At 44.1% G+C, this 27,969-nt stretch overlaps 1 protein-coding gene across 1 annotated transcript in view; it reads left to right on the top strand.

Annotated features, from left to right (window-relative positions):
* MTUS2 (microtubule associated scaffold protein 2) overlaps positions 1-26,249 on the top strand; it is a 319,109-nt gene extending 292,860 nt beyond the window's left edge. The window contains exons 10-17 of the mRNA XM_082074597.1: positions 1,596-1,662; positions 7,592-7,806; positions 13,350-13,455; positions 15,121-15,194; positions 16,761-16,859; positions 18,269-18,388; positions 20,995-21,092; positions 25,552-26,249. Of these exons, the coding sequence (XP_081930723.1) occupies positions 1,596-1,662; positions 7,592-7,806; positions 13,350-13,455; positions 15,121-15,194; positions 16,761-16,859; positions 18,269-18,388; positions 20,995-21,092; positions 25,552-25,768 (996 nt within the window). The 3' untranslated portion in view covers positions 25,769-26,249. The remainder of the gene's footprint in view (positions 1-1,595; positions 1,663-7,591; positions 7,807-13,349; positions 13,456-15,120; positions 15,195-16,760; positions 16,860-18,268; positions 18,389-20,994; positions 21,093-25,551) is intronic.
* Positions 26,250-27,969: the final 1,720 nt, after the last annotated feature.

Here is a 27,969-nt window from a genome sequence, read left to right as displayed (position 1 = left end):
TCACATCTTTTTCTCTGAGCCTGATGCAGCCAGTCAGGACTGGGCACTCTGCAGTCCTGGCACACTACCTCTAGTGCATTACTCAGCAGTGTATGGAGCTGGCTGCCTGGAGGAGCCCAGCCTTGCCTGCCTGGCTTCTTCCCATAATGGAGTAAGAAAGTTGCCCATGTCAGCTGGGTCTCCTCAGGTACCCACAGCTCTCGAATCAGCTCAGTTAGTTGCTCCATTCACAGCAATACGTTCCAGAAAGTGTGTCCCTTGGATCTGGTAGAAGTCATCCCAGAAGGGTAGTGGGCAAAAAATTAATTTAGATTCCAGATTCCAATTTCCTGGTATTACCAAAAAATAAAGCTGTTGGGTTGTTTTTCTGAACAGAGTTAAAAACTAGATGCGGGAAAAGTAAACAGAGACATTAAGCTCTGAAATATTTTTTTTCCACTTCCATTTCAGTAAGACGGAACTGATTTGCTATCCTACCTGCTTTGTATCTTGTTGCTGAACTAATCCTTTCTGTGCCCTAGATTTTTATTAGCTTGCTTGCTTATTACCAAAAGATTTACTTTCCAAGACTCCATTTAATTCCACTTGCTACTACACTGCCTTTTCTCTTGAAAACAATTTTTCTGTAGTGTCCTTTAAAGATTCTTGGCCTTTTCTAACCTGGGACATATTTATAGTAGACTGATCTAGTTTTCCTAATCATTAGTGATCTTCCCAGCAGGATATGTTCCTTTGTCTTCTTCCTAATGTAATTCAGGATACATTCCAATTTAAAGTGCCTTTATGCTTGAACCACTGTGCTAGAATTTATTGTACTAAAAGAAACTCCAATAGATTTTCCTGAGGCTTTTCTTTGTCAGTTTACACCGCACTCATGAGATATCTGCTGTCAAAGTCCTTGCATTTTACTAATAACATCTTAGCATTGTTAATGTAAAAATGTTTTAATTTTCTTTGACCAGCTCATCAATACTTAAGTATTCAGATTTCTTTTGAGGGATGTCAAGCAAAGGAGCTCTTCTCCTTTGCAGACAAGAAAATAGCATAAATAGAAGTGGAAACAGGCATGAACATCATGCCACTGGTGGTGTCTGTATGGGTATGTCCATTGTACCTAGAATGGTGTAAGTATGGTAATCCGCTCTGCAAATTTGATTTTATGAGCAAATTACTATGTTAGAGTTGGTAAAATGCAGGCATAAATAAATTGTTTAAACAGAATTAATAAAACCATCTCGTACATGCAGTCCAGCCATAAATGGTACACAGATTGAACACAAAAAATGATAGAAAAATACAAATGTATTTTTAGACACATTGGAATAAACAGAATATTCTGTGCTGTCCTATGCACATGAGTGTGTGTGCATATATTCACAGAGATACAAGGTATTTGTAGCCAGTGAGTCATGGCTCCTAAGCTTGATTTAAAAAACTGAATGAGTTCATTATAATATTTCCCCCCATTAAAAAAAAAAAAAAAAAAAATCTGAGGAATCAATCTAATCTGCTTTACTAAATGAACATGTGAAAGTACTTATCTGGGAGACAAACCTGGGGACTATACATATTTCTCTCTCTTTTTCCTTAAACAGAATGAAAATGCCCTTGTGAAAATAAAGGAGTTAGGAGTCGAGCTTGCAAAGATCAGGGATGAAGTTGGTAAGTAGTACAAGCAAAGTGATAACAAGTCATTTTCTCACTTTACACAAAAGCAGTTTTTCCCTGTGACCTGATCGTGGGGAGTCTGTACACATATGATAAAGTGTCTTCTGAAGCCCAGTGATAAGGGGTTTTGTGGCTTTGCAGGGAACCGTGATTTTTACTCTTTGTTCTGGAGATGAGTCCATCATGACTCACAATGGAGCTAGTTTTGCGTCATCTTTACTAGACAAATGATTCTTCATAAATCCATAGCTTCTATTCTCAAGCTATGTACCACCATGGCCAAAGAGGAAGCACAGCATGATTAGAAGTGGGAACTTGGGACCATTGTGGTGCATGGTGGCTGGGAGTGCATCGCTTACTTAGAGACATTTGTATGTTTTGCTGTTCAGCTACAAACTGAAGGACACCAAGCTCAGAACTTGCTTATTAATATCACTAAGGTCACTTCCCGGTTGAAAGACAGCAAAAGCAACATGTCGCATTCGGGCTGTGTATTCCCTGTTTATCTGTATACACTACTTTTTGTCTTTGGTTTCTGATCTAGACAGAAGAGACAGGGCGGGTGTCAAGACGTTGCAACTCTTGAGAGAGAAAATGGGGTTTTGCACTGGCTTCTGCCAACAGGCTGAGTTCTTTTAAGCTTAAATCTGCCCAGAATAGTTGAGATGTTGGGTTCATCTACCCCAGGGCAAACAGAGAGGAGGAAGGCCACCTAGAGGGAGGACTGTTGGTCTGGGGACACCCTGAGTACCAAAAGTGGTAGAACCACTGATGACTGGAGCTGTGAACAGGAGGTACCTCTCAGCTTTCCCTGTATGTGAGACCCCAGGTGTTGTGACTCACTTTAAGCACTGATTGTACTGTGTGGTGGGAGGATGATTTTGTTCACAAACGTGGGCTCAGCCCAAACTGCTGTGAGGTGGGCAGAACTGCAGATCTGCCCCGTGCTTTGTCTTCACCTTTCCTATGACAATTCACTGCAGAAAAACTGAGCTCAACCCTTTTCTGATGCCCAACAGCTTGTGCTCACCGCTGTGCTCCTCTGAAATTTTTTGGCTGATCATCATTTCATAGAGAGATTGGTTGTCCCTGTGGCCAAAGGACACTGCAGCAATAGCAAAAAAGCTTTTCCAGTTTTTCCCTGATGCCTGCCTTCATCCACCCTCTGCATCTCCACAGAGAAGCTGTTGCCACTGGTACATTCTCTAGGCGAGGCACATCTGAAGCTCTCTATTGAATACTCACTTCTCATTCGAAAGCCTCCTCTCTCTCCCTCTTTCTAGCGCATTGGGTTTGCTCATTTTCCTGAGTGCTTTTGCAAGTGACAATGACATGGGAAGGAAAGGGAGGTACAGTGCTGGAGGTCAAGAGCTCTGCTTCCAGTTACACCATGTTTGTATAGCAGAAGACAATTCAAATCACTGATGGTTTTGCTTGAGAATTTTGCCAGGAATGTAACTGATTTCCTGCTTGGAGGTCACAGTGAAGAACGTTCAGTGACAGGAGATCACTGCACTTCCTGCCCTTGCCATCGCTCTTCTGCATGTGGCAATAGAGACAGTTTTTGGTAAAAACCCCAGGCACACCAGAAAAGCAGTCTGAGGTCTCAGCTGAGCCATATTGCTTCCAAAGGAAGACTAGTCATTGCTTTCTTTCTCAAAGACGACAAACATGGTGTGAGATTGTCCTTTCCTCAGTGGTCCTGTGGGCATGTGTACTGAAGAGAAGCCATCACAGGCCACCTCTTCCTGAGCAAGTCACCACTCTGGCAGACATCAAGATGCTCAGCAGAGGCTGTTTAGGAGTGACAGGAGTGGCTGGTGACCTGTCCTGCTTGTTGAAGGTAATCCTCTCTGTACAGCACTCAGACACAACAGGCCCAGGTGGAAGGGCTCCCAGTAGGGCTGGACAAAAAGATGAACATATGCAGTTATTGCACTGCAGCAGGATGTGAAAAAATTCATCAGCAGTACAAATCTTGGTATGTGTCCATACATATGGAATACTAATGTTTACATTTTCCAGTGTAAATGAAAAATTGGTGGATGGTCTGTTTTCCTTTGGAAGAAAGTTATAAAATTAAATTTTGTGAAACAACCAGTGTTTTAAATCTGTGGACAAGGTGAAATAGCAAATACCATGTGCATGAGAGCAGTTCTTGTCAGTGCAGGTCTTTGCTGTCTCTAAAGCAAGCTGGGGCTGTGAGAGCTACTGGAGATATGCAGCCCATCTGCACTATAGGAGGGTTATTTTGGCCTATTAGATGAATCAGTATGTTGTACAATATTGTATGTATTCTGCCAAGTTTTATGCAAATAATGAATGAAAACATCATTTATTTGACAGCAGTAATCATAGGTGACTCTATAAAGAAATCTAAGGAAAATATACAGAGCATGTTATTTTGACTACAACCAAGTTGTATTATAGTTGAGTTGTCTCAGTCACTTTGATAAGTAGTCTGTCATTAATTTAAAAATAACCAGTCCAGTTAAACAGCATGGGTGTTGATCAGAAATTCCTGGTTTCTCATGTGTAAATTCACTGTGTCAGACTCACTGATACAAATGCCTGGATGAATCAGTAAAACCAGGCTGGACTACCCAGGGTTGATACAAGCAGTGTGGCCAACATTTACTTGTTTAGGCAGTAGCTCTACTTCAGAATTATGATTTAGGTGCTGACTGTGCCTACTTTTGAAAGCACACAGTCTTTGTTAACTTCAACAGAAATTTCAGAATTCTGCTATACAAAGCAATGAAACTATGAGATATAATCCACTGTTCAGAAAAGTAGGAATATATTTTTAAGAAGTCTCTTTTGGTAAATATTGCTGAAACAATAGCAGTGATGGAGCATGTGTAAAACAGCCTAGAGAGACCTGCACCCTTCTGGAGCCAGGCAAAATACTTGAGTAACATTGTCCACCTTTACCCCCAGCACTGCTGTGAAGTATCGCACCTCATCTGAAACCACCATGCAGTGCAATAGGAAAGTGCTTCTCCCTTCCCTCCCTTGAGGAGGAATGTGGCCTCCATAAATGCTGAATGACTTGGTATTTTATGAAACAAGATTTGCTCTTATATTTTGCTAGAAATGCCAAGACTATAAAAACATGACAAGCAATCATTCTACACTCAAGACACCCATCTTTATAAATTATAAATTATAAATATAAGCACTTTTCAGCTGCAACGCTAAGACTCCTGGAATACAGAGATTTGGAACACTGGCTGTTTGCCTTCAAACTAATGGAAATTAAATGGCAGAATTACCTGCTCCGTTGCTGTCAGGCAAAAGACATGTCAAGTGAGTTGAGAAGAGGTATGGAGATGCATAAAAACCTAGATGAATGGAAGACAATCAGATGTCAAGTTTAAAATTAGTATTATCTGTGTTCCTGAAAGTTTGAAAGCTGAAGCCTGTGTGCCGCCTCCTCCTTGAGTGTGTGAGGAACATGCCATGCAGACACCCTTTCCCTGCTCTCCGCTTCCCTCCATTTTGCACCTACATCAGGGATTGATTTGCAAGATGCGCATATTTTTGCGTGTCAGGTTGAGAAAGTGTTTCAGATGGACTTTCCTTTAGTTAGAGCATGTCATTTCATTGCCCAGCTCTCCCTGAATGCTGGGTAATCTCATTAGAGAGGCTGGAGAGAGACGGGGTTCATTACAGCTCCAATTAAAAGCTTGAGTAAGTTTGAATTCTACTAAACACAGAGCTGCAAGTGTTACTTCTTGTCCTCCAGCTCTGGGATCTCTTTGCATGCTGAAGAAAATAAAAAATCAATCATGAAGCACAACAGGGTCTAGAGCTGTAATCCAAACTGCCAGGAGACAAAGCATTGTAGCTTATGACCATATAAATTGTGCTGTTCCATTTTGGGGATGAGGCAGGTGAGAAAGCTTTCTGTGTGCCACTGATGTGGTGCTAAGCTCTCCGGTTTAGGCTCACTTTCCTTCTGTAAGGAGCAGAGAGCTTGGAAGTGATAGAGTCCCCCTTTGTGCTCCAGAAAACATCAGGATCAGAACAGGACCCCAGTAGTGATATCTGTATGGACATACTGAACAAGGCTGGATATTGGTGTCCAGTAACTGTAGAAGCAGAGCTCTACACAGGGCGAAAAATAACTATGTAGGGAAGGGGATGGTTAGCTTGGGTGCCCAAACTGCCTTGCATGGGTACACTTAACATGAGCTGTGGTCACAGCAGTAGGTAACTTTGACAAATTATTGCTATCCTGAAAAAAAAATGAGCACAATCTGATGCCACAGGAGAAAGATAAAGGAAAACACAGGGAAATTTTGCCAGATGTTTAGCAAATATACAGTCATAGGATAAATATAGGCTTGAAACATTTAGAAGTTGTCTGCCCAGGGAGACAACTCATTCCAGTTCACTGATATACACCACCATAGAGGTCTGTGCATGGCACAGGTGTTTTGGAAGGCAAAGGAAGGATGAATGGCTAATACAGATGGTATGTTGAAAAGGTAATCATTTTTCTAAACCAACTGTGGGTCTAAATCGGAACAAAGGTCTAGTAGTGCCATTAAAAACGCATCTCTTCTTCTCTAGTGTAGTTTGGCCCCAAGCCTGACAGTGTTCAAGAAGAGACTGGACAATGCCCTCAGACACATGGTGTGAACTGTGGGTTTGTCATATGCAGGGACAGGAGTTGGACTCGATGATCCTTGTGGGTCCCTTCCAACTCAGGACATTCTATGATTCTATGAATGTTATGATCATGATGATCTTAATAACTTCCTACCTGTTAGATCTTTGCAACTGAGCAACCTTGCTCTCTAAATGTAGTCTAGATGACCTTGTCCAACTTGAATCAGGTTTTCAATATCTGTACTGATTGCAACTGTTCTTTAGCAAAGTAAAGGCCAAGGACACAATGTTCATGACAATGCTGTTCTGGGACCTGAGGAACATTAGAGGTGAGGAACCAAATGGAGGAAATAGATTAAATATCTCTGACTTGATGGAAATGTTGGAATTGCACCTCCTGAAACCAGTTGTAGACATAGTTGTGAATTCAGAGACATGGTCACTGGGTTAGTTCATAAGAGTAAAAATGTCACATTTTCTGATTGCTATCAGTTCCAGCCTTTCATTTGTGCTTTCTGATTCCATGAAGCACACAAGATAGTGGTTTGAATATGAAAATATTTTAAGGCAGTGTGCATAAATGGATTCAAGAGATCCTCGATGGAGCTGGTGCAAAAAGATAGGTTTATGGGGTGAGCAGCTTCTAACAGCTGGAAAATGGGTTGTATGAGATGCATCTCCTTTTCCTGGTCAAGTGGTCAGTCATACCCTCTGCATAACATGTGCACAAGATGTGCCTTGAGAGCCCAAGTATCTTCTGCCTTCCTGTCACATCACTGTATGTGGGGACTTAGTCAAGACTGTGGCTTGAGAGGACATAAGGAAAATCTTGTGACCCAGTTGAAAGGTTTTGTGTCGAGTGAATGTCTCACATGCTGTTTCTTATATCCAAGGCAAAGCAAAAACCCCAAAGCCTCGATTTGTGGATCCAAGACAGGAGAGAATATCCAGTCACTCTCCAGGTCCATGGACTTCTCTGCTTTTAATAATAATAATAATAATAATAATAATAATAATAATAATAATAATAATAATAATAATAAAGTATTACTATTATGCTTCATCAGATCCCAGTTTCAATGGGCTTTTTCATACCTTGCCAGTGCCTTTATTTAAACAAATACATGTGTGTGTGTGTGAGAGAGAGCGGGACAGAGAGACAATCAACAGCAAGAGCTTCCTGGCTGAGATTCACAGGAGCCCCAGAATCAGCGAGAACCACTGTGCTCAGTGCTGTACAAACTGATCCAATGCCTGTTTGCTCCCAAGGAGTTCAGATCCTGATTGTATGGCTGTATCTCCACAGCCCTCAATACAGCGAGGTGGAAGAAACTCCAGAGCGAGAAGGAGGAGCTGGAGAGGCGCTTTGAGGAGGAGGCGAAGCAGCTGGGCAGGCAGCAGCAGGAGGAGCTGCGGGCGCTGGAGCAGCGGCTGCAGGAGGAGTACAGCAGCAAGAGGGAGAGCCTGCAGGAGCAGCACAGGCTGCAGCTGGAGCAAGTCAAACTGCAGCACCAGGACCAGGTCAGTCTCTGCATCTTCCCTTTGAAGAGTAGACCATGCCAGTATTGGTTGGGTTCACGTAGTGAAATACATTGAACACTCAACATGAAGACACCATTAATGAATTGATGACTGGAAAAATACACTCCTGACTATCTTTACTGCTTTTCCACCTTATTATTCCTGTTGGTATTTCTACATAGCAGTACATTGCACTTCCACGTCTTGCCTTCACATGCTTCCAGATGTTTTACAACACAAATATTAAGACTAGCTCTGCTCCCCACACATACTTGCTCCCAGCCCACATATTGTAGTCAATTAATATGAAACCAAGGGTTGAACGCTAATCTGCTCAACACAGATAAGGCCAGCAGAGCCCTGCCCATCGTTATTTGCAATACTAGTTAAAGGGAGGTACAGTGAAGTGACAGGGCCCATGCAATATGTTGCCTAAACATCAAGTGATAGATGCTGGGTTCCCTGATTTCTGCTCCACCGTTCAGTCTAATCTCTTACATTGTACATCCCAAATGTTTCTCCTTGCTTTGCTTTATGTATGTAGGTAGGAATACTCTCACATGCAGCTACTTTAGTCGTATTTTTAACAGCTGGAGTGAACAAACATTGTAACTTACCTATGGGCATCTCTCACATGGTAATAGAACATTGTGCTTTGGATTATGGCAATAATGCCTTTACCTGGTCTTTTCTCATTTTACATTCAGTGAGTAGCAGGTGCAGGTCGGATTTTTCCAGCTGCAACTCTTACCTGTTGCCCTGCATGACAGCTTGTGAGGGCTTTTCTCACATGAGTATCTGCCACACTCAGGTGTTCTCTGCAATCTGTGCCATCAGGCTTTGACATGCTGCAGTGATGCAGGGCAAAGGCCAGTTGTCTGTGAAATGTGAGCCCAGCCAACAGACCCCCTGTTTGTCAGCATTGTTCCCTCCAACCTGGAGATTTTACCAAAGCCCAGGGCAGCTGGAGGTGGTGGAGGGTGGATTTTTCACTCTTTGAGACAATGTAAATTGTCAGCAACTGTGCAGTGCAGATGTGGTCTGTGAGATGGATGGATGGATGTGACCAAAGGAGCAGGCTGACAGCAGGTGCCGCAGTGGGGTGCAGAGTGCAGACATGCCCCATGTGGCTCCCAAGGATGATGACAGCATTTGCTGTGGGCTTAGAAGCAAACCAATCCCAACAGCAGAGACTGTACACAAGCTGATTTAGACCACTGAAGAGGTAAAGGCTAGTGCAGCACTGTATGGCCACAGCTGAAGCACCTCCAGGAGCCAGGGAAAGAGGCTCCTAGGCCTCCACTGAGCCCCCAGGGGAGGAAAGCGTGAGCACAGCACAGCTGAGATGGCAGCCCATGGTCTTTAAGGTCAATTCTTTGTAAAAATGAAAATTACACCATTTACTGTCTGTATTTGATGTACTGTAAACCGCTCCTGGAATGGGACTGGAAACACAAACTGAGATGGTGACAATTTTATGTCACTCATGTCACAGCTGCCCAGTATTAGATGTTTGTGTAAAACCAATGGTACACCAGGCCTGGGTACAGCGTAGTCCTCACTGGCACATGGGTAAGACAGCCGTGCCAGACAGGCACACAGCATCCCAGCCTGTGCCCCAGAGTGTCTGATGCTCTGGCTACCACCATGCAATATGGTTTGGGTCTTTGATGGGGGGGTTGAAGCACTCTCACTGGATTTTAGCTATTTTAATTGCTGTGCCTGCTAGTTGTTACTGATCTACAGGCTTGTAACATGCCACACAAAGGCTTTTTCCAAATGGGCTGATTTGTCCCAGATAAACTACCTTCTTCTCTAGTGCATTGATTTTGAAAGATGTATTAGAAGGTGCTGTCAAATAGGGGTTTTTTGTTCTAACCAAGATTTTTCAAAATCTTTCTCTGTAAATTCTTAGAGGTTGTGCTGAGCCATGACTTCTGGTTCTCATTTCAGTTAATGCAAGATAGTTTTCCTCCAACGTCCCTCAATTTTTCTGCTTTGCTTTCTGATGTGAAAGGGGGGTAATATTTCCAAAAGCCTTGGCTTTTTTTCCTTTCACTGTGCCTGTGTGTCAGTTTGCCTAGTAGAAGATATTAGCTCTAATGGCAAGCCTTGCCTCTCCTGGATCACCAGGCATTAGCATTTATGAAGGAATTTGTTCCATGAGCTAATTTTTTGCTGAGACAGTTTATAACTTATCTCTGCTACTCTTTGAAGTGTTTATGCAAGCTCCCAGGACCACAAGAATAGATGATAGGTGTTTCCCCGTCAAGCTGATTGATGCAAGAAAGAATAATATAGTTCATCATAGGACTTGCCTAGAAGTAGACTTGTTTTTCTCATATTCTATTGTGATTCTATTAATCACCATGCAGAAACAATGGAAACACATTTTTCCCTCTGTGGGGCAAATAATTCTCTTTCCTCCTGCCCTTTGGTTTGCTCCAGAGGTCTTTGTTCCTTGTTTCTCTGCACTACTTTGAAAGTGCTACCGTGACCCTAGTATCTCAGACTTTAAACCCATATTTTCAGCCCATGGTTCCATTAGCATCTCATGATGAGTTTTAGCAGGTTTTCCCTTTGTATTCTCACTCCACCACATACCCATCCTGTGTCAAGTGCCCTTGGACTTGAGGAGGCTGACAGGCCAAATTGGAAGGCTGCTTACCAGCAGTGTTTCTTGGCCAAGAAAACATCTAGTAACCAAGGTGTGTGAGGAGTAAGGATCCCTAACATCTGCTGACCCAAAGGGTTTGTAATCCTCTGGTTCTTCCTGCCCCTGCTCAGAGGAAGAGGAGAAGCACCAAGGTCAGAGCGTGCCAAAACAAGCAAGCCTGCTCAAGGGATCAGAGTCATTCAACGCTGATGCTGCTGAGCCGGGTCTGGTCCTGGCCAGCGTCAGAGCAGAGGCACCTAACCCAGCAGCGAGAGAGCTTACACTGTGTGTGAGAAAAGCCTGGTCCTTGAGCTTTCCACATGCGTAGGGGAATTTTGAGCTTGTGTTCGTGAAGGCAATAACAATAGCAAAATCCTTTTAACTGTGGATCTGCAGATATTTCTGTATCCACACATCTAATTTTCAAATTAGTCATCTCACTTTATGGTTTCCAGTCACAACTTAGTCTTCCACCCTGTATTGTGGTAGTCACCTTTTACTTTTGCACAATATAGCTGTTTTTTCTTTGGATACACAGTTGTCAGATTTCATAGGCTCAGCATCCCTGAGGAGGTGAGGCAGCTCTTTCAGCATCACAGAGCTTGATCACCAAACTCCTCACAAACCGGTCAGGTGTGCCAATGCATCCCAGCATTTCTCTGGTCTCCTTGCAGCTAGGGGCAAAACTGCAAGAGCAATCTGCTTTGAAATTGGGTCCACCTTTTTGAAACACCCTATAAAGGCTGTGATCCTGGTTTGCCAGTGTTTCACACTTGAGCATCTCGGCTCAAGCTGTTTTGTCCACCAACTTATTGAACTTCTCCCTCTTGATTTAACTTGATTAAGCCCTTAAAATTCCACCAGAGCTTCTTTTTATAGCCAGAAATAACCATGACATAAGTGAGTTGATCAAGCCTATAGAGTAAGTTAGTGGAGAAACTGGCATTCGTGTCCAAGAGATCTGATTCCCAGTGCCAAGTAGACTATCTGCTATGAAAAACTGCAGACAGGAGGTCACACTGGAAGATTAAAAAGATTCATTTGGGATGTGGATATGAAACATACTGAAGACAGAAAAATCCCTGGAGACCATTTGGAATATATTTAATTGGCTTTATAGATAAATAACCTGCCAAGGATGATGGCTGCAAAAGGAGACCCCTTCACCTTCTGAAGTTGTCAGAGTTGAGCATAATCAGTCCTATGAGGTGCTCCTCAGCTGAGAAGCAATTAGAGTATGAATAAAGACGTCAACAAGGGCAAGACAAAGAACATGGCAATGCTCATGAGGTTTCAGCGCACAGACATCATATATAAGGACATCATGCTCTGGAAAAAGTCAAGGGATACTCCCTGTCCCATTAGTAGCCCATGGAGTCATCTAACCCCCCTTTTCCTGCTTTTTCATGCAATACATCAGCAAGCTGAGTCCTCATTTTTTTTGCAAACAGTGCTTCACCACTGAGTTGTCTCCCATCTTATTATGAAAATGAGTCTGGATAATTTTAACTTCTATGTTAAATGCCCATCTTTCGTCCTAAGAGCATGCCTTCTCCAATACGCTTGTAGATTTTGCTTCTCTTGGGTAACCTAACACATATGTTTGACAGTTAAATGCAGTGAAATAACATTTATTCTAGTCGAGACGTGCTCAGCTGCACTATCTTTCTACAATTCTTTAACATAACAGTGAGGAAAAAAAAGCTGTTTCAAGTCAAGTCACTTTGCAATGAACGGCTGTTTCATTGTAAAAGTAAAATGGTTTGATCTTCTGCATCTGCACTGCCAGATATCATTGATAATGTGCTAAATGTAGAGAATAAGATCACTGTGATTTCAAAACTCTGAAAAGCAAATCAATGCACTGCATTTGGAAACTGCTGTGGATCACTGGCCTATCGCTGGTCACCACCTCTCACTGTATTTTCTTTAATGATGCATACCCAAACACCATCATTGGAGATGTAGTAACAATGGAGTCCCAAACCCGTGGGATGCACAGGAGCTCAGGTTGCCCACAGCTCCATTCCCACTGCATCCCCTGCTCCCATGACAGCTGTGCCATGGGGTGAGTGGTGCAGTTTGCTGGGCAGTCTGCAACAGCAGAACCTCCTCCTGACCTCAGCATGAGAGCAGAAAAAAGTTTTGTGGCTTTTCTGTCATTTTGGTTACTTCCACACCAGCCTGAAAACTCTTGTGTCTACACTGAAAACAGTGGTGTCATGTATTTCATCACTTTATTAGATGTAGACTCAAAATACATGATTCAATAGGAAACAGGAATTTGGGTATGGTTGAGTTTTTTGGATACTCTTTTTCAAGTAAAAGTGTGATGGATTGTGATTCATTTTACATACACACTGATAATCATTTCAATTTTTCTCTAGAAATAAATATTTTACAACTGTGACTAATTCATAGGCACTTTCCATGGGAGTTAATTCTGCAATAAAAATCATTGCAGAAAAGTGTCATGAAGGAAAAAAAGCAGGATGTCTGAGAACTGTGCATGTTTATCTGACCATCAGAGAGGGTCAGGTCATTAATATAATTTAGATTAATGGGATGTTAAGACTTCTGAAGATTTCATTAATGAAATGGCTTCTTGACTTTAGGGCTTTTTGGCATTTTGCTTTCTTAGATACCTCTTTCATCACCATTAAGTTGAATGAAGAAAAATGCTAGCAGCAGTGACTACACACAACCACTCAAGGCAACAACATGCCTGTTCTGTAATGAATAAAACTGGCTGGGGTGCTGGAAGTGTCACACTCATTAGATCCCTGTGCTGGTTCCAGCTCACTGGAGCTCTCTAGCAGTGGCTTGTTAGTGTGCCACAGCGTGTCTAATTGTGGGTCCATGCCTCTATTCGTTGTCATTGGAACAGGTGGAAGATATCACAGCTATACACGAAGCTGCAATGTTACAGCTGGAAAACAACCACATAGTGGCCATTACAGTACTGCGGGATGAGAATGACTACAAGATTCAAGGTAAGCCAAAGAGAACTCAATGGCTACAGAGCTATTCCAGAGCAGAAATTAGTGCTATAGTGAGATTGTGTAAGCCTGGGTTTTCCTCCATCAGAGCAGATGATACAGAACATTTGTGTTGGTCTAGTGCTTTCATGTGGGGTGGGCCACCAGGTTCATGCTAGGGGCAAGGGAGAGATGTGCACAGTGTGTACAGCATCTAACTTGGACCTGAGACTATCTGAGAGGTCTTTGGGCCAAAGAAAAGGCTTTCTCCATGGGTCACTGGCCATAGACTCCAAATTCCACCTCACTTCACACACAGACTTTTCTCAAGAGCCGAATCCTCAGTGCTAGGGAGGATAGAGCTCATTGAACATCTCTGAACTTAGGTGCTTAAATGCCTGCACTGCTTCTAAAAAAAGGGCTCATCATTTTCAGTAGCAGAAGTCTGGCCATGCTGAGCAGACCAGAGCCACACACTGGTGCAAATCTGCACCGCAGCACTGTTATCTTTATTTTGTGTGACAGTTTTTCCATGGGATTTGATGCTGCAACCAGAGCTGTTCCCTCCCTCCCACTTCAGTATCTAAACATCTGTCTACATGCTTTAGCTGACATTTAACAGTTATCTGTACAATCTCTCCCCCCCCCCCCTTTTTTTTTTTTTTTTTTTTTTTTTTTTTTTTTTTTTACATAAGCATGAGGGTCTAATTTTTAAATAGCTCTAGTAGGTTTTCCCCCAACTTTCCCCAAACCATATTGCTTAGCTCTGCACTATGCCAATGAAAGACACAGTTCAGGGCATAACATGAGCTGAGAACAGTCAGTTCCCCTGCAGAGATGGTATCTAGCATACCATTTTTAAATTAACATATACAATTTTGAATTTTTTTTTTTTTTAAAAAGTTGTTCCTTGCTTGAGGATATTCACAGCTGTTCATTTTTGTTAGCATTTTCTAATGATAAAACTTGGCTGTGTTTTATCAAAGCTCTGGTGGCCAAGGTTTGCGCTCCCTGCTCCTGATGCGGGTATGAAATGCCCTCCTGTGCATGGAAAGGGCATTGCAGCAGCTGAGGTCTAGTGCAGCACCAGAGCATTGGTATTATTACTGCTGGTATTAAGGCTAGTGAGCAATGGTTAGAGGGCAGAACCCCATGAGATTGAGGGTAAAGAGACAAAAAATAGAGTGTCTGTATATTAAAGGTAGGTGCTACTGGATGACAGTTTGATGCCATTGGTTTAGAGATTAAACATTACTCCACTTTGGTTATTAAACTTCTGGTTATTATTACGTCCAAGCTGAGTTGTTTTAGTACTGAAACCTTTAATCATGCCACATAAATGGAGGACTTTTTTTGTCTTCGGGCTCTGTCAGTCTCATTAATGGAATAAACCTCACAGCTCATCTGCCATAGCTCTTGAATACACACTGTCATTTGCATTTTTGCATCAGAAACTGGTCATGTCGAAGTAGCTGTACCTGCAAGCAGTGAAAGATCAGGAAGTCTTGATCCCCAAAACAATTCTCATAAGGTCACAAAGTGTATTACTACCAGTTTCCTACTCAACCTCCATGCCCTAGAACTACATCCCCAGTTGCACTTGGCTTGTGATGTCTGTGCTCTCAGACCCTGGTTTGCTGGATGTCACTTAGCAGTGTCATGTCTGTGTGTCTTCCCCAGAACTGAATACTGCTCACAAGCTGGAAAAGGCACAATTAGAAGAGAATTTTGAAAAACTGCGGCTGTCACTCCAGGTTAGCAGTTTCGTTATTTCCCACCCCTGTGACGATGTTGCACAGCAGCTGATGGGCAGCCCCAGCCCCAGTGCCAGCTGCCAGCACACAAGAGCTCTGCTTTGTACCACTATGGTTCCTCTTGTCTTCTGCCCATCCAAACTGGGATCTAGCAGCAAAGGTGACCCCTTGGGTTTTTTCCTCCCCCTTGGCTGGTGCTGCAGAATGCTAACTACCTGAAAGAGAAAAGAGGACAAACCTAAAGGGAGAAAAAGGCAGCTGGATAAAGCAAGGACATGTGCTTTTAACTCTGCTGGCCCAGCACAAGGAGCAAAGTAGAGCCTTTCCCTGCATAGCAAGGAGAGCTCCAGCACCTGTGGTGGCTTGAGCATCACCTTGTCCACATGGTGCCCTCCAGCAGGCAACCGTGGGGTTCAGAAACACTGAACTGCCTAGCCCTACACCTGTCTTTCAACTCTTTCCCACTGCCTGAATGTGGTCCTACAGTGCAGACACATCCCCATTCCCACCAGTGGGCAATGAGGTCCCTAATGAGGGATGCCCCAAGGGCTGTGCAGCTGGGCTATGGCCAGACAGGGCCAGCCCCGCACATCCCATCTCCTACATTGCACTATTCAACAGCAAGCTCAGGATCATCTTGGTTTTTTCAATCCTTCTGTTAACTCCATGCTATTCTCACTCTCTAGACGAAGAAATCCCAAGGAGGGGAGGGCAGAAGCATGCTCCTGTGATTCATGCTGTATTTTGGAAAACTTGTGTGAACAAGGTGCCACTGCAAATAATGCGAACTCTGGTTTCATAGACAGAGATGAATTACAATTTTTGAACCCTCTGACTAGCACATACCGTTGCACTGAGCAACTGTCACAGCCTTCCTTCACTGTGACAGTTTGATGCATGTCAGCAGTTTTGCAATAAGCGCTAATGTAATGTTATAGCCAAGACATTACATATAGGAAAGATAAGAATACCAGTTTCACAGCAACTGTGGCTTTTACAGATGCTATATATGGAGGTAACTGGAATGCATTTGATGGCAACAGAGTTATGATTGCTTAAAATAACATTTTGTTCCCATGTTTAGCTCTGAGATGAAACAATCATTTTAAGTCCACACCACTAACTCATCGTTGCCTGTTACCATGTTAGAAGCCTGGAAAGGTGAAGGAAGCAGGAATGTGGTACCTACCACCTCATTCAGACTCTAGGGACTGCACGAATTATCTCTTCCATGCCTGTGATATAAATGCCAGATCTCTTAAGGAAGGGCATGCTCATTCTCATCCAGCCTGAGCTGATGGGGTGATTTAGCATCAGAGACATTTTATGATCTAGTGCCAGCCAGTGTCAGACAGCTGCAGGAGTTGCAAGGATTTGGGGATTGCTTGAGGCACTGGGTTGTCAAAAACCTCACTGTGTGTTCAAATAGCCTTATGTTAAAAACACCACCTTGCAGAGGTTTTTAAACTTGTTCAGCTCTCCCGATGGTTTCACAGTACAGGTTGACTTGCATGAATGTAAGAGGGGTGATAACACAGTGTATTCATTGGTGTGTCTCCCCTCCAGGACCAGATAGACACCCTCACCTTCCAGAACCAATCTCTTAAGGCCAAAGCAGACCGATTTGAAGAGGCACTGAAGAAAAACACTGAGGAACAACTGAAGGTAGATGGCAACTATAGCTGTACTGTCATCAAGATATGTGTTTCTCGGTATGACTCACATCACACAATTCAGTGGATACCAATGGGATCCTCACTCCAGGGACAGGGGCAGGACCCAATTGACACCCCAAATCTTGAGCTCTGAGGATGAGCCAGAAATCTTAGTCTAGTTTTCTTTTTTTTTTTTTTTTTTTTAGTTTAATTATTTTCCTTTATTCTTTCACTCAGAATTTGTTGCTCTGTTTCCAAAACATTTCATTAGCTCCATTTACTATGTCCTTTTTACTGTCTATTCTTCTTTCCCATCTTCCTCTCTCCTTTTACTTTTTGTATTTTCACATTTAGGCTTCTTTTCTGTGTTCCTTCTCAACCAACTTCTTTGATACCCTCTGTATTCCCTCAGTTTTTTTCTGGACTTGCAGAGGACAGTCCTATCATATGAAATATTTATTGAACTGCTGTCTATTTGGGCCGTGCTGTTTATTTACAGTGTGTAAGTAAATACACACTTCAACTATTTATCTGAAACGAAAAAACCCTGAAATGACCTTCCAAAAAGAGTTTTCTTTTAACTTGAGGCATTTCATTGTGTTCACAGCACAACCCCATGGGCAGCTGTATCAACATGACACAGGGGACAGTCAGCAAAAATAGTGGGTGAGCAAGGAGGTCAAGGAGTTTTCAGGTGAGAGAACTCCTTAGGAAAGGAGTGCAAACGTCTGGAACAGGCTTGGCCATGGGAAGCAGGTAGCATCTGTCCCTTTCCACCTCCACTGCAGCATTTAATTTAAATGAAAGGACAAATTCTGCTTTGTCACAGCGATGTTAATGCCAAGTACTACCAGGCGGTTTGCTGGAGTGAGTTAGACTGGGAGAAATCCAGAACACTGACAGTGTTTCATCAGTATAATTCAGAGCACATCTTTTACCCATGAGTTGAACCCTTGCATCTGAAGTTCTTGAGCAGAGGAGGAACTTTTTCCCACCCAGTCTGCTCTTGGTTGACAGGCACTGTGCTGCAGTGGCGCAGGCAGGGCAGAACACTGCAGTTCACACCTCCAGCCCCCTGTCCAGTTTCCTCAGTTTCATGTTTGTGCTTTTCCCAAGCCAAAATCCTTGCAGAATCGTAAAACACCTCATGCAGTTCCCAAGCTATGAGTAGGAACAACCTGGTGTCCCATTCTTCTAGCCATGAGGCTGGTCAAAAGAAAGGTACCATTGGCCATCCAGCCAACAGGGTGGTCTGTGTAAGAATATCAGGGTTCAGATGGGCTGGGGAGGCCCAGGGCCAGGTGTTTTTCACATCACTGAGACTCCTAAACCACTGGGTACACTCCTGATACTTTATCTTATGGCTGAAGATGTGTTTATGGCTGTTTATGGTATCCAAATCACTGGTATATTTCCTAGATTGTACGAGCTCCATATCTGCACTTAGAAAAAGACCTGAAGAGCTTAAAACATGTTCTGGAAATGAAGAATCATCAGATTCACCAGCAGGAGAAGATGATTATGGAGCTAGAAAAGCAGGTGAGCTGGCATTTTTGCTCCAGAGGAGACATCACAGAGGTAATAAAGTAAAAGTTTTGTTACAGCATATGAACTTAAAAGGGGTGAAAAAACACAGGAGACTGGGGCAAGACACAGTTAAAGGGGGTTCATAAATAGCTATATATTATGTTGTTCCACTGTCAACTTATATAGCTCCTTCTGCTATACCATGTCTCAGGTTGTCACTCAGAAATTGGGATTTTCTTTCGTCCCTTCACCCACCTCTGATACCCTTGATTTCTCCCACACATTTGTTGATCTGTATTGCTTTTTCATGCAATACCTTCTTAGCCGGTTATGTTAGACAGTGAGGCAAGTGGTGGAGGAAGAATGGAGGAAGAGGAACTTTGTGGTACTCCAGGGCTTGATTTTGTATACCAGCCTGCACCACACTCCCTTACAAGAGTCAGGTAAACATTCAGGGCTGGAGAGGGCAAGTGGAGGAAAATCAATCTGTGTGTGTTGCTGCTGCTCGGGCAGGCACTTAGGGAGCTCCCAGCCACAAGTATGAATTAGCATTATTCAGCAAGCAGTCACTAGAAAGGCTTACTCTAGAAGAACTCCCTCCAACCCTAAAGCAATGCTTTTCTGCAGACCATGTTTTTTTCCCATCCTTTGCTTGTGGGGGTCCCTGACAAAGAACTCCCCAGTTCACATTTTTTATTGGAAAGGGGATTCATTTTGTAAGGCATAACCTACAGTGACAGTAAACATGTCGTGTGGTGACAGGATGGGGCACTATCTCAGCTGGGGAGCCAGGACAGCTGGTTCAGCACAGCATTCAGCAAGATTTGTTTCCATTTACAGGGAAATCTGAGAACTCAGATGGTTATTTTGCTGAACAGATGCTTGAGTAAGTGGATGTGGAGAAAAGTGCCTCTTTACAACTGAGACTTGTTAACTGTGCTCCTTCCAACACGCTGCTCCTGGAGCTAAGCCAGCATCTGAAAACATGCGCTGTAGTGTTACACTGGAAAAAAAAAAAGTAACACCACAGCCTACATGGTTCTTGGTCATTTAGCTGCTTTTGCTAATTTACCACATGTGAGCACACAGTCCTGCTCCTGCCCTTTATCACAGTAAAACAGAGTCTACTGCAGTCCAAAGGCACAACTGCTTTCTGTTTAGGGATCTACCTTTATAAGTGCCAGAATATCTCCAGGGCATCTCTAAATGCTCTGAAAGATGGGATGCCTCATAAGGCAGCAGGAGAGCATTTCAAGTACAAGGTCAGGCTTGGCTCCCTTTCTGCTGAACGGGAGACTGGAAATGAAGGTAGCAGGGGAAGAGTGGTATAGGGTGAGGGTTGCAGTGGAGCAGGAAAGAGATGCACAGGTCTTTTCCCGTGCTTCATGCTTACTGTTACATGCTAAAACTATCGAAGAAACAGAGGAGGTGCCTGTGATGGTATTCCCTCTTTCAGAGCATTTCAAACTGGGGCCAGAATCCTTGTTCTGCTCTAACAAAGCATGCTATTAATAGCATAGGCCAGAATATCTGAGGAACAGGAGTATCCTTTATGGTTACCTGCACAGATTGGAAACCACTGTATAAAACTGATGCCTTTGCCATAAAGTGTGAGTTATTGCTGACTCCAGTGCACAATATTCTTGGTTCTTTATAAAAGGCTGGGAAATCCAATAACTGACCTCACACAGAGATAAGGTTACCCTGTGATATCTTGTTTTCTTCCAGAAGTGTTGAATTCAGCAAAATTCAAGCTGCTGAAAAACCAAGAACTAAGGTGATAAAGCACGTCAAATTTAAAACTTGGGAAAAACAAGGCATCTGAGGCTGCGGTACATGCCTATCAACATCTTAATGATGTTTTAATACACTGCTATTGACCTCCTTGAACTCTGTCCTTGAACTTTCCTGAGTAAAAGCTACCTATGCTTGTGATAGGATTAACTTCACTTAATTGTAGCTTAGAGTTAAATGTCTAGTGTAAGCTGACGCTGTCAGCAGTGGAGAGGAGTGTCTCCAAAGGGCAGCCCAGCTCCTGTGAATGCAGCAGCGGTCTGAGGCTGATCCTGGCTGTAGTCTGCCATGGTGGGGAACTCCTTCCTCCGCATAACCAGGGAACCACAGTCCTAGAGGTTGGACACCAGACATTTGTGCCTGATGAGGTTCGCTGAGCTGGATGGTGCACATCACACCACCTTGCACTCCTCCTTCATCGCTAGACTGAGCTCTCACATGGCAGTGCTGGCCATCCCCATGGTCCCCAGGTGCCACCAGCTCCCTGTCCACAGCAGCAGCTGGTAACGCTGGCTCCTGAGGTATGGGGAGCATCACTGAGGAAGATGTTTTATTTGTGCTGGACAAGACTAAGACCCTCCTCCTCTTCAGTTAGAAGGGCTAGTTTAGCTCTGCTTCTGCTCAGTGCTCTGCTGATGACCCCACTTCACCAGTATGATGTCGTGTGAAACAGACCTCTAAGTCTCAGCTGTAATCAAGATGACCACCTCCCTCTACCCTTAAATTTTAGAAGTTGCTCTAGAGACAAATAAAGATAAAGAACAAATCCTCCTGGATCAAGTGTTGGGCTTTCTTCAGACTTAACAAACTTTCTTTTGTTGCAGGCTGAAAAAAATTTAAAACTGGAAGAAAAAATCACCGTGCTGCAACAGCAGAATGAAGAACTCAGAGCCAGGATTGAGCAAAATACTGTCATAACAAGGTTTGTGCTGATATTTGCAATCTGTCTGAGCTTAACTCCCCAAGGCTGACACATATTAGAAGGGGAAAAACTGATTTCCTACTGATTTCCTCTTGAAAGCGTATTGGTGTTCTGATCTACTTGTTTTATTTTAAAATCCCTTTTATATCGGGGTTTGCATACTTTAACATAAGGAAGGCCATGTATATGTCTGTGTATTTCCATGATTTTGCTGCTGAGAGCAAAGTTGCCAGTGGCTTCTGATCTCAGTGTCAGTGCCCTGAGACCCATCAGTCAGTGGATAACAAAGATGGGAAATGGGGCAATTTCAGGAGAGACATCCTAACGATGCCACTGCACCCAGGCAGGGTTATCCTTTGTTTTGGTGGGTTTTTTCATGCGCACTGTCTGTTCACACTCTTGTCACAACCTGACAAGGATGACAAAGGTCCTTGTGTTAGGTGGTATAGAAATAGATAAGATAGTCCCTCTCCCACAGACTTTATTATCTGCTGTAAGGCAAGAGGCCACAGCTGTAGCCAGGAAGAAAGGGTACCGGGGGAAATGCTGGGGCTGAACATGTCCCAGCACACCAGCTGCCTAGCTGTCATTGTTGCCAGAAATTATGCCATTGGCCTAAAATGCAATTTAACTTTTAGCTGACTTTTTAAAGCTTCAGCATCTCATCTCTGATTCAATTGCAGCTTTTGTCTTTCTAGTGTCTCCTTCATTAACAATTCAGCCTTTAAATAAAATTCTCTCTTGCATGTAGATATTTTTAAGAGGCAGCATTGCTTACTAACATGTGAGTTGGGGTGAAGATTATGTTTCATCTCACTTGCTTGTAAATACCTGTAACATGTATTTTGCTGTCTGAAGTGGATGTCTACAGCCTTTCCGCTCTTGGGGGGGAAACAAGGAATTTTTGAGGTCTGGTTCACCAGACCAGTTTGAGACACCTGCTTTTGGGCCAGATGAATGGTGGTCTGGAAATGGCATCCATGGCTGTGACAACAGCCAGGGTGCCTGGTTCAGTGCTTGAATTCTGCATCACAGCACCTGCCTCTGGCTGGAGGAAGAGCCCCTCCACTCTCCACTGGCATCCAGCCGCAGAGCTGTGCTTCTTGCCTGTAAGTGTGTAGGCAATGGTTTCGAAGAACATCCTTTGGGAGAAATTCTCAGTTTGAGGTCAGCCTGGAAAGTTAACTTAGAGGACAGTGATTTTCAACAGTAACAGTTCGAGGACAGCCACAGGGACAGCTATAGGGACAGTGTCCAGTGGGGCTTTAAAGCCAGAGTTACTAAACCATGAGTTTTCCTGGCAGCAGTAGGCACCCCAGCTGCTCATTTTTGTGGCACTGGCACTGCCTGGGCAGCGCAGCGTGAAGGAGCTTGTGGACCTGCTCTTGCTGGGGAACAGCAGGATTAGAGATATGTCTGCCAATTTGCAGCTTGTGTACCCAAGCAGCTGGGGCAGCCCAGCAGCAGTGAGAGGAGGGAGGGGAGCAGGAAGAATGGGAGCCAGAGCAAATCCAGGCTTTGCAGCATGGCCAGGAGGGGGTCGTGGAGGCACTGAGGAGCTGAGGTGTATGCCACAGACATATTTTCAATCATAGCCAAGGGCAGTTACCAAGGAAGGGAGAGAATCCTTCCTTGCATGTAGATTATACACCAGCTTTGAACAGAGGAACTCCACAGAGCCTCTACTGGGACTTCAAGCACTTGAATAAATGATCTGATTTCCCAGTATCTCAGATTCTCTCTCCAGATCAACAAGCATGTTTTTGGTGCTTTGGACTGAGGGTGTTTGAGGAATGGTAGTTTCTGGCACTCTAGAGATGAAGATGACCAGGAGGATGTCTGGTCTCTGTTGGCATAGCACAGGCACCTAATGAACTCTGGGCCTTTTGGAAGAGGATTTAACATAAATCAAGGGCATGAATTAAGCACCTTCCCCTGCATCCCTATCATGTCAGTGTGTCCCTGCAGACCTCTGTGGTTTAATGGCTGTGATTTGTTACTGCTGCTTAAATGTCAGGAGGACAGGAGAGGAACACGTCTGACCATAAGTCTGCCATGCTGGGGTTAAATGTTTCCCTAGGTGGGTTAGGTCTAAAATTGAGACATATATCTCAAAATACAAACTTACATAGTGAGAACACTTTTGCTTTTACATTGCCTCTCTTCCTCCTTCTGCCTGAACGATAAAGAGGGGCTGACTGGGCATCTGTATCTTTTACAAGCAGTGATGCTGCATCTGTCCATCTCCTTCCCATGGCACAGCAGAGGCAGATTCAGGTTGGCTGAGCTGAAGGCAGAGGCTTGGCTGAAGGATGCTGGCATTGCTGGCCATGCCAGCTGCCTCTGTCTCCATGTGCCATGAAGCTGGCTCTGCTGTGTCTGGTCATGGTACACCAGGTGACACAGTGTAAATTCCCAGCACAATGTGCACAAGGCTAAAATAAGCAGTGCAACAAGCAACAGCTCCTTTCTCCATCCGTGTGACAAAGCAGATCTCTCTGGAGGACACGAATGCATGGCACATGGTGTGCTCACAGGCACTTGGCTGCAAGGCTCTTCTCTGCTCAGACATCTCCCTACTTACCTGCAGGTCACACGTATAACATGCAGCCTGCCTCTGCCAGCACATTGCAGCGTGTATTAGTGCTGCAAAGTCTAGTGTGTGGGACTCCAGGGGACACCGACACCATCCATCCCACCACATCTATAGCAAACAGCATTAAGCCTCCAATGTAAAGGAGGCGGACATGTGCTGACAGGCTGTGGCCTGCACTTGACCCGTGTCCCAGCAGTGCCCTTAGCAGAGGAGGCAGCTGAGCCCTTCACGATGCCCTGAGGTCTGTGCTGGTGTGATAAGCCTTTCCCCAGTTACCCAGATTGAGCTTTACCAGCCAGTCAGACACTAAGAGCCTCAAAAAGGCAGGGAAAGCTTGTGCCTTTTTTTTTTTTCTCAGCTAATGCTGACTGGAAAAGGATGTAGTGAGGCTTTGTATATAGCTTTTATGGCCTGTCTTGTTAGACACTGCAAAAGAAAAAGTAATTCCATGTGTAGCAAGAGGTTCCCCATGGAGTTATTTCTCCAGGGTGAGCTCCCATGTGGACTTTTTCATGCCCATTAGACCGTGAGCTCATGCCACAGCTGGTTCCCCAGTGGGACCATGAATAGATTTTTTCCCCCTCTACCATGCAAGCAGCTTTCTGAAAACTTCTACCAGCTTGTGTCTTTTAATCCTTTTTGACTGCTAGCCACTGCTTCATGGTTCAAAACTTTCAAGGAGTGTGAGAAGAACAGATATATTCTTGATCACCTGAGCATCATGTCTGTAGGAATCAAGGCTGAGAAAACAGAAATTATTTTAAAATGTTTTTTAAACAAAATAAAAAATGCCATCTCCACCCTCTCACGGACTTTTGATGGCACAAAGTGAGTGGACCAGCAGTCCATGACATCTGCCATGGGCTTCAGGCTATACCCAGAAAAGGAGTTGTGCAGAACTTCATGTGTGCATCCAAAATCCATTCCCAGCTGCTGCTGAACCCTGGAAATACCTAGGAGGGAGGTTAGGTGCCTCCCTGTTTATTTCTATAAACTCCCAAATTGCCTGTAAATCAGGTTAGGTGCGTGCCCAAAGCTGCCCCAGGCTGACCACATCTGGACCAGGCTCCTCACAAGCATAATGGGGCAGCAGAAGCCTGCACGCATCTTCTGGGACAGTGGTACTGCCAGCACATGCCCAAAGCATATGTTGATCAGGTCCCACAGTCTACCTGCACTGCCCCATTTCTTTTAAAACCTGTCACCTGGTTAGATGAGAGATTCACTGAGGTTGTGGTGCCCATGGGAGAGTTCCATGGCCAACCTCCCAAAAAGCCATCAGTTTATAGTGCATTCTGGGCAAAACACCTCCCTGGTCCTTGCTGGTGAAGTTTCCCTGGTATTGCAGTCAGGAATAGAGGGTTTGTTAGGACCAAGGAGGAAGGAGCTGGAGAAGGACCGATGGCCAGCTGTCCATGGAGTTGGGACTTTGGATTTTCAGCCTGAATCAGACAGGACTATTCCCCTCTGAGGACTTCTTGAGCTCCTGTGCTGTTCTGGAAAAAAATGGGGCAGTGTTGCATGCACCTATAGGCTGTAAAACACCACAGGGAAAAAGTGGCTAGAGCCAGGCATTGAAGCCGGGGAGAATGCAGAATTCAAGGAGCCCACCTGCAGTTTGTGCTGCTTATTGTTTAGCTGCAGGGGTGCCATTGCTGGGGCAGGCCATGCTGGGTTATCTCTGAAGTCCCTTGCCTTCTTTGTGGGATGGGAGGGGATGGGATGGGATGGGATGGGATGGGATGGGATGGGATGGGATGGAGGGAGGTGCTAGTGGTCCTGCCTCTTGTTTAGTGCTTTCTGCATTAATGCCATCATCTTCACACTGGCGCACCAGACGTGTTGTCCTGCTTCCCTCTCCAGGCAATTGTCAGAGGAGAATGCCAATCTTCAAGAGTACGTTGAGAAAGAAGTGGAGGAGAAGAAGAAGCTGAGCAGGACTAATGAAGAGCTCCTCTGGAAGCTGCAGGAGGGAGATGCCGTGAGCCCAGTGAAACTCCCACCCACATCCTCCACTTCTTTTTATCGCTGCTCATCAGGGAACACTTCTCCAGCAAAAGTCAGAACCTTGCGGCGATGATTCGGTGCCTGCGTGCTGAAGGTCCCCTGCCTTTTATGCATTTCCAATCTGCTATATGTTACCATCCAAGGCAGTATTACCATCAACAGGCACCCAGGGCTCGTGGCTGCAAGCATGCTCGGTAGCTGCATAGCTTTATACTAGGCAGGGCACTCTTATAGTCCCCATAAAGGAGCTCTTGGTTCTGACATGTTGATTAGGCTAGCAAAAAAGATAGCAAAACCTAGGACAGCAGAAAGATAGGATAGCAAAACATTTAGTTTGATGTGCTGACATTTTAACTATGGTTAGAGCCAAAAGTTGGAAAATACTATATTAATGGTTCATTAGAATGAACTTTTGCTGCAGTATTTCAGGTTAGTTACACATACAGTTCAAGTTGTGAATATTTCTGTATATGTGTTTGTGTTTATATACATGTACGTATTGTACCTTTATACTATATATAGATGCACACACATATATATGTAGTTGAAGATGTTCTGAATTGCATTTTTTATATTATTGGATACTACTAATTGCTGATATATTTTCATTACAGTCAGCAGTTTTCTAACTCGTGCCTAAGACTCGTATCTAAACGAAACGCATTTCTGTTTAGCCTCCCAGGAATATTTATACCCAACCTAGAAGAAAGTTACACAGAAGTAGAAGCGCCTTCCAAATGACCACCAAGTGGTACTCTATGTAACATGAACACCAGCGACTTTGAAATTCTGAGACAGTACTGCCTTCGAAACCATCACCTTTGCATTGAACACCAGATAGGATACGCATACCATTCACTGCTTTTTAACTCTCAGCATCGATATTGTAAGTGGAGATAGGCTAGCGATGAGAAACCCAAGGGTTTTAGCAAAATTGGTAGAGGTTACTGGTTAACATGTTTCAAATCTAGTGTCTTTAAATCCTAATTAGATGTTAATCTTGTTTTACCTTGTCCTGGTTTGGATACAATCAAAATCTCTGGATGTAGGTTCCTGTCAATTTTGATTTATTTCAAGTCCCGTGAGCAAGAAGGAAAAAATGAGTTGTTCATCCTTGACTTTTGCTGGCCAAGAGGTTTACAGTACTAGGATGAGATATGGGGCACCCGCCGCAGCTCCAGCCTCCTCCCATCTGAAACACCAAATAGAGCACAGTGGACTACATGCATACAAATGAGGTCAGAATTTCTTTCCTTCCACACTTATATATATATTATTTCACACTGCTAAAGCTCACCCAAAGTTACAGAGCACTTTTAAGACTCATGGAAAAGAGTGGGTAAACTACGTTTAACTTCTCTATCTACAAGCAAAAAAATGCACCCGGGCTTGTGGTGATCGCTCTCCAAAGGGGTGGCGAGGCCGAGGAGCGGCGGGGGCTGCAGGGCCCTCATGGGCACTGCTGACAAGAAAAATCATATCCCTGAGCATAATTTTAAAAAATAAAATAGATCTATGGGACGCTTTCCTATCTAGCTGGGGGCAAAGACCTTGTGTACATTCCTCCTCTGAGCACCGGGGTATGGTGATGTTACGTGCAGCAAACCCCCAGGGTGCAGGAGCGCTGCGGGGAGGGCAGCTCTCTACCGGGGTGTTTGGTGGCACCAGGACACCCTGCCTGGGCAGAGGTGGGATTGCTGAGCCCTGACGTGCTGCTCAGATGGGAGCCATGCTTCAGCTTTCCTGGGAACTGCTCAGAATTCACAGACTGCAGCTTAGATACAGCATCAATCACCATCAAAGCACCTGTGGCCTGTTCCACAACGGTTAAAAAAAAAAAAAAAATTATTTCTTTCTCCTTTTTAGAGACATTTATTTTTGTAGCAGCTTTGCATGGTACTGTGATACTGAGTAAACTGAGAAACTTGTTAGAATAGAACATGCCACACCAACTGCTACTGTTGAAATGCATTACTAGATTTTAGCCTGTCCAGCAAGTGCAACCTGAAAGTAGGATACATGCATACAAAGCTTCTCCTTGCCAAGTACAATTTTAATCACTTTCATGCTTGCTAAATGTGCCAATATCTGCAATACCTACTGCATTGTCATGTTGCAGTCTGCCCATATAATTCTGATACAGCGAGGTCATAGGGTGATAGAATAGTCTGGGTTGGAAGGGACCTTCACAGGTCACCTAGTCCAAACACCACTGTCATGGGCAGGGTCATCTTTCAATAGATCAAAGCTCCATCCAACCTGTCCTTGAACACT

The sequence above is a fragment of the Streptopelia decaocto genome (genome assembly GCF_964273445.1).
Source record: "Streptopelia decaocto genome assembly, chromosome: 1".
NCBI lineage: Eukaryota > Metazoa > Chordata > Aves > Columbiformes > Columbidae > Streptopelia > Streptopelia decaocto.
The sequence above is the reverse complement of the archived record's forward strand: the minus strand, read 5'-3'. Positions and strand labels throughout refer to the sequence as shown.